Here is an 18,182-nt window from a genome sequence, read left to right as displayed (position 1 = left end):
TCTACATTGCCAGTGTTCGATATTCATTTCTCGACTCCTCGCATATTGTAGGTTTCATTGATCTGTTTTATTGCATTCTTGTTTCAAAATGCACGTCATTTTCAATGACGCACTTTTTCAAGGGGAATATCTGTGCAGGCGAACACATCTGTCTAATGATAAATGACATCCTGCCACTGCTCTAGGCTTTTGTTTCACAGAAAATTCCCCCTCACTTGTTATGCTTTAGCCATTGTTATCTTCTGTGTGTTTTTTAATGATGTGTTGCAAGTTGTGCAAATTAAATTACACGCCTCTGTATATGGTGTGCTAGATCGGTAGTGGTGCATTGTCTCACTCATGTTACTTGATAGCGCTTACGCACGAGACAATGTTTACCCCTCCCTTATATGTAACTGCTTCAAATTAATGTTTTGCACATTATTAGTTTTATCCATCTATTGTATAATTAATCACGTGCCTGTGTTCATTGCTCCAAGGTTGCTAGGAACTGAATGTCTGTGGGGATGCCTGGAGTATAATGAATGAAACACGTGTCCCCACAGGTCACATGGTGGGGAAAAACTCCAGAGTTCATTACTGATCTGAACAGTGGATCAGAGATCATAGCTGCCTGGGAAGGAGCCAGTGGGTGTTTTGTGTATGTGTGTAGGAGTGTGTGAGGTGGAGAGAGAAAGAAATGCGATCGCTCTTAACCAACTTATCTCACACAGACATACGTGTATACATACAAACTCAATCTGTCTCTTATATACACACCTGCTGCCTCCCTCCCTCTCTTTCTGTCTCTCTCATTCTCCCTTTCTAGGCCTGTCTCATTTTCTTGATCTCTCTGTCTCCCTTTCTCGCATTCTGACACATACAGTATGCACACATGCACACATTTCCTAGTGTTGAGAAAATTCACACCCCTGCCAGGAAAGACTGCTCTGGCAATCCCATAAGAACAGGCGTGATCAGAAATACAGAGGTGGAGGTATTGGAGATATTTATATAACTCATAACTATATATATAATAATAGATGTGTGAAAATGTACATATAAACTTTACATAACATATCTATGTAAGTATTTTATGTGTTGTTTATTATTAATTACATGAAAAATTCATTCAAACATTTTTTAAAAAAATATCAGAAGTATTGTTTTCTTTGAACTATTTTTTTCCAATGCAGGCACTGTACACAGTAACATCAAGACTCCAGGACAGAGCTGAATTTGACTCACTCTCCTTGCCTTGCATGATCCCTTTTGTACAAATAAACAATTGCTGTTATTCCTTAATTAAAATTGATGATTTAAATAGGGGATGATTCTAAATGTGCAGTTGTAAAGTATGCAAAAACTGTATAATTGTCATAGCTATATAATGCACAAAAGTGAAGCTCTCCATTCCATTGTTGCTTAGCAACTTGGGACCAGTACTCTTGCTTTCCATAGTTCTAAGATTGAGACTGAAAAGTGGGTTTGATTTTTTTCTGCACAGACTGCAGTCTGAATAGGTATGGAGACTAAAAAGGTTGGATTGCAAAGTCTGCTTCTCAGTCTTTGACCCTACCTTTCCTCTCTCAGACATATACTTTCATATGCATGTTTCTTCCTAACTCTCTCTCTTTTTCTGTCTCTCTCTGTCCTTCACATGTACACACACACACACACACACACACACACAAGCATATTTCATTTTTCTGTCTGTCTTCCCTCTCCTACTTCTCTCTTCCTTAGGTCTATCTCCTATCCCTTTGTCCTCTCTTTATCACTGCCCCCCCCCCCCCCCCCCCCCCCCCAACCCTTCTCTCTCTCTCTCGATCTCACACATTAGTTCAGAGGTGGGTGGGGCTTTGGGGTTGTGGCAGAGTTGAGCCTTCTGGGTAAAAGGCACCTGCTCTGCAGTTAGCTGATAATGGGCCTCAGGAGAGCCGGGTGCACCCTGCTTGGCACCACAGAGGCGGACTGACCGTCTGTGCCCTGAGCTCTCCCTCTGCCAGGTACCCTCGGTCAGTGGCCAAACACCTGCGCTGTCACAGCCGAAGCCAGCTGTTGGCACCAGGCCCCCTGCTGTTAGTGTCTGGCATTGCAGGATTTCAGGAGCACGCAGGGGAGGGGAGAGAAGCCCTGAAAATTCACATGCTTTGCATTGTCTCTGTTTATCATTGCTTCTGTGTGTCAGTGGGGGCGTTCTATCTGAATGGCAGCCAGTCCCTCCACAGCCACTAGAATGCCATGGAGAATAAACGCCTTCAGCATGTTTTCTTTATGTCCAGTTGATGTCTGGCATTTTGGTGCCTGTAATGATTGGTACCTTTGATCTGAATTTCTCTCTGTGTGAAGAAGCTCCCTATCTCCATCTCTCTCGCTCTTTCTCTCTCTCTCTCTCTCTTCCAGGATCACCACCACGGCTGCCTGCATGATGGACCTGCGCAGATACCCCCTGGATGAGCAGAACTGCACCTTGGAGATTGAGAGCTGTGAGTCTCCACAAAGTGTGCATGTTGATGACATCATACCACTACCTTGGCACTCCTGTGGCTTCACTGATGAACCCATATGCTCAGGCATCTCAGGCACAGACATGCCTTTTGCCTGTGAATGTCCATGCCCTGTTTTATTTTGTACACACAATAATGATCTCACTATGGTCCTGTCAGTATTCTCCTGTAATACACACTCAGTAATGTTGCCACTGCATAGTCCCTGACCATCAAGCATTTTTAATGCTATACCTGGTCATTTTAACAATGGTATTTGCACAGTATTGGTTTTTTGTTCTTTTATATGCTCATTGAACACCTTTCCCTTTATATAAGATTCCACTTTTCAGCTGAGCCCAGAGAGTGACAGGGCCTTTCTAGGACCACAGAAGCACTGCTGTAGGCATTAGTGATTAGAGAATATCAGTGTGAAAATATTGATATTAATCTGCACTACTTATTGAGTTCGTGTCATACCTCAGTTTGACACAACGAAAAGAGTAACGCTGTTTCCATGTTTCTGTCAGAAGACTACGTGCCGTATCTGACATGGCTGATTACTTTGCCTCTGCAACATTATCTTTAAGGCATATTTCATTTTGCATTACTGTTAGTTCTGTTGAATAACTGAGAATTAATTATTGAAATGATAATGATTAATAATAAATGGCATATTACAAAATGAAAAGGAAATAGTAGCCAGTCTGGATTCCAGATAACCTGTGTCCTTTCACCCATACCAAGTGCCCCCTGAAATAGGCCCAGGGCAATTAAAATCACATTACAAATCCAGTGTTTGATGTCATTTTAGTAGCCGCCTGGCCTGTTTCCAGCCTTGAGACCACACGCATGTCGAGTTTGACCAAGATTTTTTTCCACTAGGCAGTGCAGCAGCCAAATCAGCAAAGATTGTCCTGGAAGCATATGCCAAGCTGCATGGAAAGAGTACATCCCACTTTGTCTGACATCATAAGTCCTCGCTGTTTAACCCTTTCGTACGTGACTTGTTTTATGCCATGTAGCGCATGTGTTACGTTGCATGGTTTGTTATGTTTTCATTAGCGTTATTAAGCTTCTCATAGTTTTCACTGCCGCATCACTATTTCCTCAAAGCTAACTTTAGCTAGAATTTTTTTCAATCTAGTGTTCTAATCACAATGGTTTGACCGTACGCACAAAAGGGTTAATGGCCGACTCCCTCCGTTCCTAGAAAATGGAATGAGGGCAGTTAGGGCGGACATGCCATACGAATGTGTTGGAACACTTAACGGGGCTGTCAGAGGCACAGATGTGCCTTCCAGTGCTATTTCTGTTACACCTGGTCCCACCCGCCACTCAGTCCATCTCAGGAGAGTGAGCGAATTATGCACGCCTGCAAATTCAGGAGCCGTGCCACGGAGAACGCTAAATGTCATTAAAATGTTTCTATTGGGTAGAAGAGAATCTGGTTCCCTCTAAGGAGGATGGACCGGGTCCCACAGCTCCTTTTGTTCCGGGCGGCGCTTCCGCCGACACAAAAACCAGCTTGACGTGCGTCGTTGTAAAAAAGCCTCCTCGGGGAGTGTCTGTAATGTGTTATCGCAGGGGAAATTCACACGGCAATCAGTCATACTCTCCTTAACCAAACCCTCCATACTGTGAAGCACGATGGTGGGGTGTTTACCTTTTGTTGAAGACTGTGTTTTATAGTCAACATTAGAAGGAGAGATAGGACTAGAGCAATCTCCAACTTAGATATCTTTTGTGGGCTTGATGCAGAAACAGCTGATCACTCTGAAGGGGCCTCTTTAATCCAAAATGCTTTCTACTTGACATTTATCAGCAATTGTTATTTTCCCAGCGTTAGTGTGGGGACATGCTTTTATCCATATTTGTCTATTTACCTCACTTTAAACCAATGTCCCCAGTAAAGAGCTTTCCTGGATTTGCTGTTGTCTTGATACTTAATTTGGCCTGAATATTCGAAATGCTAATTGATATTGTCCTGGGGATTAAAAATGCCATGGTAAGGCATTGGAATACAACATGTTTAATCATGTTTCTCCGTGTTAACATGTGACTTGCTTATTTTTTCCTGGCACCTCATGCCAGGAAACCCTGCATCTGGAGGATAACATGGCTGATGTTATATGGATGATAATATGAATTCATGTATTCATGAGTGTTGTGAGACACAACTGAGTGGAACAAACTGAAGAATCATTAGCTCTTTCATTCAGAGGCTGCCAGTAAAATGCAAATTCTTGTAAAACAGAGCTTGCTCAGTAATGCCACTATTAATAACCACTGTTAGCACCGCCCACTTTCATACTGTTAGGGTCCCACCGTGACTGTAATTAGAGCCAAAATGAATTCTGCCCAGGGTCTATTCTCTCCATATGCATAAGTCACTGGGGAGGGTAAGCAGTATATTACATTGAAAACAGGAGACAACATATTACATGGCACTGCAATGCATTGCAATCACACCAAGGTAAGGCAGGTAGCAACATCAGCCGTATGATAATGCGATAACAAGGGTCATTCAAACAGCTCAATGCCTAGAGTCCCAGCTTCTCCGTGGCACTTAACGTAGTAGGAGCCAGCAGAGTCAGCGAGAGCATGCTAAGCCCTCTGAATCTGTGTGTAAATTATGTTACGGATTACATAATTTCACAGATGAGTTGAGCCGCAGACGAGTGCTGGGCAGACAGTATTACTTGCGGAACAGAGATAGCTCCCAAATGCATTCAGCATCATCCGGCATACGGATTCACTCCGTTATGAATGAGCATGTGTAGGCGGAGGCCACTTAAGGATATTCACTGATTTTAACTGATTTAATTGGTAACTTTTTTTCATGCTTAGGAGATGGCATCTGGTAATATCTGTATAAAATGAAAACCAACAAAGCAAGTGGAAGAAAAGGGGCAGATAAAAGCCGAGAAAGATGGAAATAATAATGACAATAATGAAAAGAGCACCACTGTCCCTTGCAAAACCCATTTTCTGAATAGGACTTCCAGTGCTTTTAGGCTTTACCCTCTTTGATAAGTGGTATGGTAGTGTATGCGAGTTCACCTTGGACAGTGTGTCTGAGGCAGCAAACAACATTTGTTAATGATAATTCAAACCTGCACCTGCCTGACTACCGATTTCACAAGGAGAAGAATCCAGAGAGATATACATCAGGTCTTCAGAATATTTCGAATTTACCTCTGGGTAGCGTTACCAGTAAACACAGGACAGACATGGCTGTCTGCTTTTAGTTCTTTTCGTCAAGTTAGTTCACTATTTCAGTTAAGAACAACACCAGATGTGTGTTGGTCATGGCTGACCTTTCGTGCAGAGGAGGCAGAGGTGTAGACGACTGGTGCCTTCAAAACAGAAAACAGGCAATCAGATGGGGGACACAGTCTGTGATTTTTGGGATACGGCATCAATTAAAAAGCAGTCACAACTGGTTAGAGTTCAAGTGTTCCACTGGATTTTTTCTCAGCTTTCACAGAGCATGTAAAGTGTCTGTAATGTCTCTTTCTGCCAAGAAACATTGCCTGTATGCTTCCATTTTTACTGCTGAGGCAGATAGGAGTGTCCGTGCCACCTCCAGGCTATTAGATTTAAGGGGTCATTTCCAAATCAATACAGAGATTACAGCATTTCCAAAAACAGCACCAATAAAGTCCTATCAAGAGTCACAGAACTGGTTCTCACTTAAATGCAGGATACGTTTCAAAATCCTTCAAGCATTTACACTGGATGGGATCTTGATATCTCTGTGACTGTCATTGTCTCCGTAGGCCTGGTAATAACAGGCTTTCAGCTGTCTGCAGGACAAAGCCGCACACAGTGGGTGATCTTACCCTACTGGTCCTGCGTCTCCGTGATAATTTCAATCCTCAGGGGCCCCTGGCCACTCATGAAATCCTTCTTAATCTATTTCCACTGCATGGTTTTTAAATGACCTGCTTTATGCTTCTATTCCTGTGACTGGTGGGGCATTATTATTTACCTTTTTTTTTTATTCTGCGATCAAGACCTAAGCCTCAGTAATTTGAATTTAAACAATGGTTTCACGTAATCTAGCGTTGTTAAATTCTGGTAATGCACTCTCAATTGGTTCAAAATGTGCTATTTTGTGCCGTTAAACAATCTTACATAAATCACTTTGGTTTGCATTGGAAAGTGGGCACTTATGGTCCTTATAAAGTGTGCATTTGGGCCGCTTGTAGACCACATGTGATTTGTCAATCTGTAATTATGGACATCATGTTAACTGGCATGGGCAATTTTACCAGTCAGGTCTTGTGGACCTCCATATGCATTGAAAAGAAAAGGCAGACACAATTTAGTATGTTATTATGGGTAAGGGCCTTTTCATTTTAATGCATGTGGAGGTTCACCAGATTAATACAAACCGGTCAAATCTGGTTTTGTTTTTCTTTTTTTTTTAGATTTTTTAGATTTCTTTAGATTATTTAGATTCAATTTAATGGTACTTGTTCTACTATCTTCCAGAAGTTCTTGCTTATCTAATTCATCACAAAATATTAGTCTAATGTAGACTAATTAATCTAGACTGTAACACATAGATCTTTGTGAGGTACCATTATATAAGAGGATCCATATTAGGTTACATTACACTGCAGTTGCCTGGCCGATGCTCTTATCCAGAGCAACCTACATTACTTGATAACCATTTGTACAACTGGAGGCAATTCAGGTTAAATATATTAGGTTAGGTTAAGTACCTTGCCCAAGGGTACAGCAGCAGTGTAGTAGTGCATATATTGTCAATACTCCTGAAACTACATGGAAACAACTAATTCTACCCCCCACCTCCCCACCCGACCCATTCTTAGGGCTATTTAAGTGCCAAAGAGCCCTTGCATTCCCCGGCACAAGGCTGGAACATTCGCAGGTACGGGTGTGTTCACAAAAATGACATCATGCGTCATGCAGAGAGGGCGCCTTGCCATGTCCTTTTCTGTCTAATCGGCATGATGGCGCGGGCCCCGCAGGGCCATCAGAGAAAGCCGAGCCCCGCCTGCCGTCTCCGAGTGGGCCGGGGCCCTGGCTCACAGCTTTATTGATGGCCCCCACTGCCAGGTTGCTGCTGCGATAATCTGGCGTCGGGGCGTGCCAGGCGTCCGGCAGAGCGTCCCCACCAGTGCGTTACCGCGGCAAGCGCGAGCTAAACATGCAGCCCGCCTCTGTAAATGTCCTACTGAACTCTGTGAGGTGGGCAGTGTAGCGTAGCGTTAAGGAGCAGGACTTGTAACCAAAAGGTTGCCAGTTCGATTCCCTGCTGGGGCACTGCTGCTGTGCCCTTGGGCAAAGTACTTAACCTAGAACTGCCTCAGTAAAATTTCCAGCTGTATAAATGGATAACGTGAAAATTGTAACGTCTGTCAGTCACTTTGCATAAGGGCGTCTGCTAAATGCCGATAATGTAATGTAAATGTAATGATGTCAGTTGTATGGCAAAATGTGAGCCACAGGAAAAGAACACAAGCCCACAAACAGGAAGATGAGGCTACCATGCCTCGTCAATCTATTTCCCCAGCCAAGCCATGACCATTACAGGCAACACGCAAGGAGAAACCCGAGCCGAATTTGTTGCTCACAGTTAAGAACAAAGCACAGAGTAGTCAGATTTAATAGTAGCCAAAGTCTGGTGCAGATTCTTGTTTTTTTATTGAATAGTATGGAATGTGTGTCTCCAAGAAAATGGATGAGCGTCGCCAGCAACAATTACATTACAACTTGTTGGTGTAAATGGGCGCTTTTTATTCGATGTGTCCTTTCCAGAGCTAGTATTTGAGCCACTTTGCAGTTTGCCACAAGAAGATGAGGAAAAAAATCAATAGCATGTAATGGGTTTGCAATAATAAAGTCACATATTTTTATTGGAACATTGTAGAAACCAAATAATAAAAGCCGGTTGGGATACTTGACCTCGAGAGAAGCGAACGCCCACACTAACCAACTTCAGTGACAGATCTCTGAGGTTTGGCATATGGGAACCTTTGCCCATTTATAATAACAATATAATCAAGAGGTACAAAAGTGAGTGGGTAATGCTGTAATGAACTCACTGCTGCTATGTTTGTTGCAAACAAAGGCATCGGAGGCACACTGCTACGGCTGCCACCCGCTAATGGGCTGCAAATGAGATGTATCCTTTTATATAACCCTGGGGACAAAGGACTAAAACTGAGTCATTCTTTCCACAGTGACAGACAAAATCTCCCACAGACCTGACGTTGTAACTCTGGCAGGGCTTTGATCCATGAGCATTGGATCATCGCTCATCTGAGAGCTGGGAGGGGGGCTGAGCAAGGGCGCATGGGTTGTGGGGAGTGTCAGTGGGGAACCGTGCGCTTGGATGTGACGTGATGGGCACTATTGTGACTCGGATTAAAGAGCAAGAGTCCCGCAGACGCGCGTGCAGAGAACGTACCCATGCTGGGTTCTGAAACCAGTCAGGGAACAATTTACCGTTTGTCAACGGGAAATGATCTGAGATTTTCTGTGCAGGTGTAGAACAGTACACTCTATTCAGGAGAGCGAGCACGGTGTTGTTGCCCGTGCTGGAAATACGTGTGCCTTCCGTAATGGTCCTGTTGCCAAGGGCGGTCCGGTTGAAATCTGACGTTTCTCTGCTATTTTCTGTTCCAGATGGCTACACCACGGATGATATCGAGTTCTACTGGCAGGCTGGGAGCGCAGTCACAGGGGTAGACAACATTGAGCTTCCCCAGTTCTCCATCATAGATTACAAAACCCTGTCAAAGAAAGCTGTGTTTACTACAGGTATGCATCTGGAACCAAGAGGAACAGATTTGTTTACTCATATGAAGGGTAGAGAGGCTGTGTTGTCATTTCACACACACACACACACACACACACACACACACACTCACACATACACACACACACATTTAAAAATATGTAAACACACAAACACAGAGACATACAGTATACATACATTATAGTTCATAGCTTTGAGATTAGTGTTATGGTCAGGAATACAAGGGACTTCAAAATTATGATCACTGACCTGACATTGCGTAGTTGGTCATTTTCTATTCACAAAATGCATGGAAATTGATCACTGTGCATGCAAGTTCAAGTTAACCTTTTTATATTATATCACTGTGTCTGCTGTCTCAATACTGTGCTTCACCTGAGTGCGCTAATTTGAGGATTACCCAGTGGAATTCAAGAGCATCTTGCACTGTATCATTATGGTTCTTATTTTGTCTCTGTTTTAAATGAACTGATCCATCCTCATGATTCACCGTGATATTGGTATTAATTAATTAATTTCACAGCTAAGTGTTGTCTGGTTGCCTGCCAGTTGCCTGCCAGTTAAAAGAACAATAAGCCTGCAATAAACCTTTGTTTCCTGTGACATGGGAGTAGTCTTGTGTGTCTGAGACATAACTGAACTTTGTCTCGCCTACAGCATCGTTACCCTCTCTGGCAGTGTTCTGTCAGAAACATGATGACATAATTTGCGTCATTCCACTTGTCACTCTCCCACTCCATCACAGTTAGCTTGGGGCGATCTGCATTATCCCCTTTGATCTTCAAGGTGTTCTTGTTTATCTGTGCAATCTCATTCATTTATGTCTGTGTTCCAACGTGCTCCCCCAGGTTCCTACCCTAGACTGTCGCTGAGCTTCAAACTGAAGAGGAACATCGGCTACTTCATCCTGCAAACCTACATGCCCTCCACCCTGATCACCATCCTGTCCTGGGTATCCTTCTGGATAAACTACGACGCATCTGCTGCAAGGGTGGCCCTGGGTGTGTGTTCCTGAACCCATCATTGTTCCTGCAGGGCTGAGCGTATATGAGATTAGCAGGATTATGCTAATTGGTCAGGTTACTGTTCGGTTTAGCTACATGTTATTGACTTCGAATTGAATTGTATATCATGGATACGTAACTGAAACCTGAATCTGAAGTTTAGACTTTAAACACTCCTAAACCACATATCATTATTGTTCCTCCTGTTTTTTGAACTGCATGAATGCAGATGGAGCACACAGAAAAGACTGACTCTTACCAACCCACAACATTCGTTGTGTACAAAACGCAAGCGGGTCTCTCGGACTCGTTCTCCCTCTGAGCAGGGATGTTCCACCTCCTCAGAGGATTAGCGTGTGAGTGGTGCAGGACCAAGGGAGCAACAGCAGCCTCCACAAAATTGCTCCATTTTTTATTACTATTGTATGCCGAACCCTTGTGGGAGCATCAGTAAACACCCTCGCCCTCCTGCTTTGAATCTGGTTAGGAGATGGCAGATCCCCATAGGCGGTGGGGCCTTGCAATGTAAAACACAGAAACATGTGCTCAAACTGAGAGTGAAGAGACAGCACCTTATCTTAAGCCACACCGGCTTCAGAAAGGAAAAGCTCATTGCAGTCAAGCACTCTATGGTGGTTATCTGAACGTTTGTGTCATAAACAAGGGAAACCTTGAGAGTGGTATAGTACATCAACACAAAAACGCATTTAGTGTACACAGTTTACTACCCGATAATAAGTACTTTCCCTCTACAGGAAAGTATAAAATAAGTTTTTGTTTTTTTAAATTGCTAATAAAATTGACATCAAAATGAAGCCAAGTTACACAATTTGGGCGACATCACCTAGCACAAACTGACCAAGCACTGACAAATGAATCCTGGATACATTTGCTTAAGCCGATCCTGTTTTTCATCTAACCATCTGAGGGGAATGTTTGACATCCAGGTTTCGAATGCTAAGAAGCATCAGAGTGTGAGATATCATCTTAATTAATGTAATGTACTGCAGTTGAAACAGACATGAAATGACATATTTGTTTGTTCATAAGTTTTAGTTTTATGTAATATAGCACAATTTAAAAAAATGCACTTCTGAAAAGATACTGTATATTTGTTTATAAGTTGTTTTACATTTATTATTACCTTTACAAGAACAACAGTATCACATACAATAAAGACCATCAGTTGACCAATACTAATAAATTCACTACAGTAACACTATAAATTAGGGACAAATTTCTATATTCTGTCTGAAGTAAACCTATTCTCCTCACCTAATACAGCACGCAGACATTAGCAGATGTATTTTTGTATTTATGGAATTCAATTTACAGGCCTCAAACAAATATAGGCTTTGAGAGCTGTTTGCTACAGTGAGTACCCTGGCATACTTGTCAAACTGACAATTTTCTCAGCACCTCTATGTCGGACAAGGGAAGCATTTCTTTTTTTTCCCCCCGGGTCCCTTGTCAATGCAACCACAGAATGTTGGAATAACATCTCCACAAATCGTTTCCTTTTTTCCAAGCATTTATTTATGAGATGAAATGTATCCCTAATCCCTCCTCCACGATCCCAGATGAAAACGTCTAAAAACCCAGCGTCTGGCCGTTGTGGGAACTGATTTTTGAAAACTCCATTGTCTAAAAACCTTTTAATGTCCAGTCAGTAAAAGCGTCTCCCTCTCTCTCTCTCCATGAGCCGAGCCAAGCTATCCTTATCGCTTTCCTTCAGGAAGTCAGATACGGCTGACTGCTCTTGGTGCGAGGCGTGGCCAGGGATATCTGTGCCGACAGAATGGGCATTCTCTCTCTCTCCCTCTCTCCCTCTCTCCCTCTCTCTCTCCCTCTCTCTCTCTGATGGTAAGAGGCTCTCAGGGACCAGGATTTGGCAGATTGAGATTGCTTTTGGGGGCCCAGTTTCTATTATAATTTTCCATGAATGAGAGTGCAGGAGAGCAGAAGAGCCCCATTACTGAAGCATAGCGCTTTCAGGCTGAAGATGAGCGATGGCAGGGATGAACCTGTAACTGAAACGGCCATCTGGGTCACAGGCGCTTTAAACTGGTTTTAATGACGTATGTGTTGTTAATTTGTGGCTTGTTGAGAACATCCTGTTAGGTGGAATTGCACATGAAATAGCACATTTTAAGGATTCTGTTTTGTCAATGCTGCACAGTTTGTGCAGTTTTGTAAAGCTATAGTTTTGGGAGACTAGGGGTATGTTGGGTTAGGTTTCGGGTTTTGATTAGGGTTAACAAAAGCAGTGTTTATACTGGCCAAGCACAGCAGAACTCAGGTCTTTCTCTGAAGCAGTATCACAGACTGACGTGAAAAAGCAGTTAGCATAACGGATATCATCACCAGGACGCCTCGGCATATGGCAAATGGTTTGCTTTTAAAAGTCACTTTCCGTATGCATTTTGTTTACAACATACCAAATAAATCTTAGTGTAAATATTGGGCAATGCTTTACATCAACTGCACCCTCACAATGCACACAGAATACAAAGCAGAGGTACTGCATAAGAGTGGCATAACACCCACCTGAAGTGTTCTTCCTGTGTTGTAAAATTGTTCATAGAGCTTGATGATGATTGGTCAAGTTCAACTTATTTAAGCAACACACAATGTGGAGTGGTTGTTCACCAGATTAAACGTGCTGCTACCTTTAATATACCCCCTGAAATACTGTAGGATATAGCAGTAAATCCACCGCACATTGTTGAGTTGCTGAAATCATTTTAAGCTTACCAATGATCATTTATGATATGCTATGTTGAGCATATAATATTGTGTGGAGAGTACTTCATTTTGGCCAGTGTGTCATTTCTATGTGGTACATAATGTTTCAATGTAGTGTATACAGGTGAATATAAAGCACTTCCAAATATTCATTCTGATGAAGTAGATGACAAATCTCCCCAGAGGTTAGGTGAAATGCCACTAAAGGGCACTTCAAAAATCCCTCCACTCCCTCCAAAATTCAAAAAATAATTAACTGGGTTAGGTTTATGTCTGAGATAAAACATTAATTAAGATTAACGGCATTCTTTATTCCTACTTAATTGTGTTATGATGTGAGCTGATACAGTAATTACACAGTTATAGAGCAATTGATGTCTACTTAATTTGTGCTAACAGACCTAGTCCCAAATCTACCCAAGGATCTTAGCTATTGTTCCATATTTTATATTAATTCCCATTTGGAAAAAAGCATATTAAAGTGTTACTAATAATGTATACATGTAGATGTAGTGGTAGTCGAGACACTGAGGTATTTGGATGTGCATTTGGCTGCTCTTTAGAGACCCATTCCAAACTCCAGCAGAATGTTCCCCCATTACCGATTTGATGTTAGCCAGTTGTACATGGCAGCATTGCTGACAATGTCACAGGGATATCAGGTGAATGTCATGATGGATAACCTCAGGTTTCTGCCTGTTTGATGTCGGTGGGATTTCCTGCTGGGCTCAGTCAGGTTTAACAAATCTTTCTCGGTGCCAGCATCCCCTTCGTGAAGAATGAGTCAATCCCACAATCCCCTCTGCTCTGGCCCGCTGGCGCACAGAGTGTGTCGCTTGTTTTTTGGAAGGTCACCAGGTTTGCAGCAGATGCCTGGGAGTATATCAGCTGCGCGTGCTGATGAGTTTTCCCAACCACTTCCTTTTTTTGTGTCCCCACCACTCCCAATCAGGTATCACAACTGTCCTCACCATGACAACCATCAGCACCCACCTACGAGAGACCCTGCCCAAGATCCCGTATGTGAAGGCCATTGACATCTACCTGATGGGCTGCTTCTTCTTTGTCTTCCTGGCGCTTCTTGAGTACGCCTTCGTCAACTACATCTTCTTTGGGCGGGGCCCCCAGCTGCAGAAGAAAGAGGCGGACAAAGCCGCCAAAACCAACAATGAGAAGAGCAGGGTGGAGACCAACAGGGTGCAGGTAGGGCTCATTTCTTTACCCAGAGTGCACTTCGCACTTCATCCTCCTCTGACTTTGAGGTGTTGCCGGGGTGACCAAGGTAGTTTTCTTGGATGGTCTCAACCTTGCATTGGTGGGATTCTGGAACTATCATGGGGGGGGGGGGGGGGGCCCATCAGAAATAGCCATATCTGTATATCTGTGTGAAGATTGTGAGTTCAGGTGTTATGAGTGTGGTGAAATAGGTTGCAAAGCAAATGTTAGTATTCATATATACATATATATATATATATATATATATATATATATATATATATATATATATATATATATATATATACACATATATATATATATATATATATATATATATATATATATATATATATATATAGACTTATCTCCATGTTGACATTAAAAAAGTTTTCAGATATTATGAGCCACAGAGATGTCTAGACTTCTAAAACTTTTATGAGTCAGTGTAGCTAAGATATCTAGCTGCAACATCAAACAGTGTAGTGTTGATATTCTGCATCAGGTCTCAGATGAATTCTAGCAAAGCTTAAGCCAGCACTTATTATTAAATGACTTGACTTTAATGGTATAGCATTACTGTGAAACCTATGTCATTATCTTAACGCTACACTAAGCTAAGTAGAGTCAGCTGCACAGCCAGTCAGTGGAAAATATCCTTATTGTAATGTGCCCCGCTATCAACCCTCCCATTAAACAAGGAAACAACCTAGAACACAGGGGGGCTATTTACAAAATACAAAAGTAATCATCCTCTACTCTACACTCTAGAATTTCCGTTCATCACTTTCCAAGGTTTGTGGTGTCAGACACTCTCTCTCTGACCACTGCTTCACTCAGAATATCCCTTAGACAGTATAGTGCACCTCACTCTTCCCTTAGTACATACCACTGGGGTCCAAAATTATTGGGACACTCACTTTTTTTTCTGAAAACCCACAATATTTTTGCTGCATATTCCATCAGACATTGGGAAAGTCATATTTATGTCAATGTCAATTTCAGCTTCATCTTCTGTGACCATGTTCCAACCTTGTTAGGGTTATATAGGCTTCAGTATGAATGTTCAATTAGGGGGCAGGGCAATGTTCAATCAGGCCTAATTGGAGTGATGGTCATTTTTGTTCACTTGTCTGCATTCAATAAGTATGTAGGCACCTTTTAAAATGAAGTTAGTGTCATGGAATTTTCAGTTTGTTTGGCAGAATTAATGTCATACATATTATTAAAATGTTGGAAATAAGGGTAGTCATCAGGCAATCGTGTGCCAACCACATAAAGAGATGTTCTGAAAATGTTAAGAGTTGCCAAAACATGTAACTGTTTTCGCCACACCATAAATTAGGTTCGAGTGATAAAACTAATAGCTACATGGACACATCCACTCTTAACCATAAAATGCCCAGGTGTCCCAATAATTCTGGACCCTAGTGTATATACATTAGACCACTACAGTGCACCTTACCCATCAACCGACACATAACGTACATGCAAGCCCTCTATAGTCCATCAGCTCAGAAACTAAGCTGGCAATAGACCCTCTCAGAAAGAGTATGATAGCTGGCTTCAAAAAGACAGCAAGAGGTGAGGTTTTCACTGCAGTGTGAATGGTGTCCTTTAAAAGTTATGACTGAAATTGTTTCCAGAAGTGACTGGCATCAGGAGACATACAATTCAAGCAATACAATTCGTACAGTTTTTACATGATTTACTGCTGGCATAGGTTGTCATAGGCTAGTACAGCACCTGCCTCTTACCATAACATTGCTTGTAAGTGCTTTCAGAACATGGGGTAAAGATTATGCGCAACCCAGTATTGTTACTGGAAGGCGAAATGAGGGAGCGCTTAAAGAGACCAGTAGTGTAGCATTCAGCTCGTTTTTGTCTGTCAAAGGCAAATAAATGAGGCAGGGGACACTGGCGGCACAGCTTCTGTAGGAATCGTCCATATGTATGCTGTTCAAAGCTGTGCATTTAGCACTTTTAGGACAGAAGGGAGTCTATTCACAATACCTTCTGAATTCAATAATGCACACAAAAAGCAGTTACTCCAAATGGTCCTTGGCAGTATAAAACTCACAGGGTACAATGCCTTCAACAGACATAACAAAAGCTATGTTTTTGTTCTATTCATGTAGTTTTATTTTGTCAGGGAAGGTCTAGGCTAATCATCGTTCCACACTGTGGTGACTGATTCAATAAAATGGGTTTGTTGTTGCTTTGCGTCATACGGCATACACTCTTATAAACAATATGAGTAACGCCATATGGACAAAGCATTTATGACAGCTGAATGGGAAATGGAAATTGTGCATGCTTACATCTCTCTGATTGAGCAGAAGATTTATGCCAAATACTTAAAGAAGAAGATACATTGGCCATATGGAGGTCTAATTTTAGGCTGAAATACTGACACCTAATCCAGCTTTACAAGCTTTTTTCTTGAATTGATATCTCTTCAACCTTTTTGGATTCAGATCATTTCTTTTTGGAATGTCTGTTAGATTTTGACACAAGTACTATTGAGAGAATTATATACAGAAACATCCATGCATTGATGGATATATAAAGTTGCAGACACTGTTACATACAAGGTATGGCGTGATTGACAGTGTCGACAGATGCGTTTTCATTGGCTTTTCTCTCAGAAGTGTTGGGATAGGTGGTTCTATGGCAATGTAAAACATGGCATTAAGGACAGATGAGTTTCCATTAGCCTAATGTTGTGTGACTGATCACCGCTTTGGCTTTTCCCCCACCCAACGTTCACAGGTCGATACCCACGGCAACATCCTCCTCACTAACCTGGAGATCCGGAACGAGGTGGGCGGCGCCGAGGTTCTGACAGGCCTGGGCGACCCGCGGACGACCATGTTCTCCTACGACAGCGCCAGCATCCAGTATCGCCGGCCCATGACGAGCCGGGGTGACCCGTACGCACGCCCTCCCCTGGACAGGAGCGCGGACCACCCGAAAGGCCGTCTGCGAAGGCGAGCCACTCAGCTCAAGGTCAAGATCCCTGACCTGACCGATGTGAACGCAGTTGACAAGTGGTCACGCATCATCTTCCCCATTGCCTTCACCTTCTTCAACCTGGTCTACTGGCTCTACTACATCCACTAATCCTCCACTATCCATTTATTCACCTATATTGTTTCCTCTTTAGGATCTCTGGAGGGCCACAGTGCTGTAAAATATAGTACAAACAACAATGGATGGGAAAGCATAGAGTCTGCTGTGGTTGCAAACGAGACAGCAGAGATGAAACTTAGCATGTGGAATTCATTTTTCAATGTGACATTGACGCGTCTGTGAGAAAGTAAAAACCAGAAATGTTATGAAACAAGTCCTCTTCCTCATCCAGCATCCTGCAGTATGATATACTTTGGAGTAAAACATCACAGATTCCAAAAACACAGGGAATGTGGAGTTAAAATCCTACTTTCTGCCATATCAATCTAACGTACAATCACACAGATTAGTGTATAAGGCTGTTTTGTGCCGCAGCCTCACTATGGCTTCTTGCATTTTGCATGCAACAAACACATCACTTTTTTGATTCATAAAAAAGGGCAGAACAAATGACACTGATGAATGTTTTGACACTGCCAGGTCCAGTTGACATTTGGACTCCAGCCTTATTAAAATGAGAATATATCAATGCATCAAAAAGTATGATATCCAGATAGATATATGAAATAAAGACCAAATATACTGCATATATTAAGAAATGTATACATTACATTTACTTTCATGGTTGCAAAGTTATGTATGAATTGTAAAATATACATTTGCAATATTTGTAATTTTACAATATATTCCCCAATCTGCTCACTTATGTAAGTGGATATAATGTATATATGTTCTGATATGCACAGGATATTTTGTCTATTTAAAGATATTTATTTGATTTTCTGGGGTTATGTGCTAAACAAATATTTCTGTTTGAGGGCA

At 42.2% G+C, this 18,182-nt stretch overlaps 1 protein-coding gene across 1 annotated transcript in view; it reads left to right on the top strand.

Moving 5' to 3' along the window:
* The window catches only part of LOC118793227 (gamma-aminobutyric acid receptor subunit beta-1-like), a 51,720-nt gene extending 33,792 nt beyond the window's left edge, over positions 1-17,928 (top strand). Inside the window, exons 5-9 of the mRNA XM_036551294.1 lie at positions 2,386-2,468; positions 9,132-9,266; positions 10,113-10,265; positions 13,966-14,216; positions 17,001-17,928. Of these exons, the coding sequence (XP_036407187.1) occupies positions 2,386-2,468; positions 9,132-9,266; positions 10,113-10,265; positions 13,966-14,216; positions 17,001-17,351 (973 nt within the window). The 3' untranslated portion in view covers positions 17,352-17,928. The remainder of the gene's footprint in view (positions 1-2,385; positions 2,469-9,131; positions 9,267-10,112; positions 10,266-13,965; positions 14,217-17,000) is intronic.
* The last annotated feature ends 254 nt before the right edge of the window (positions 17,929-18,182 follow it).

The sequence above is a fragment of the Megalops cyprinoides genome, chromosome 18 (assembly GCF_013368585.1).
Source record: "Megalops cyprinoides isolate fMegCyp1 chromosome 18, fMegCyp1.pri, whole genome shotgun sequence".
NCBI classification, from domain to species: domain Eukaryota; kingdom Metazoa; phylum Chordata; class Actinopteri; order Elopiformes; family Megalopidae; genus Megalops; species Megalops cyprinoides.
The sequence above is the reverse complement of the archived record's forward strand: the minus strand, read 5'-3'. Positions and strand labels throughout refer to the sequence as shown.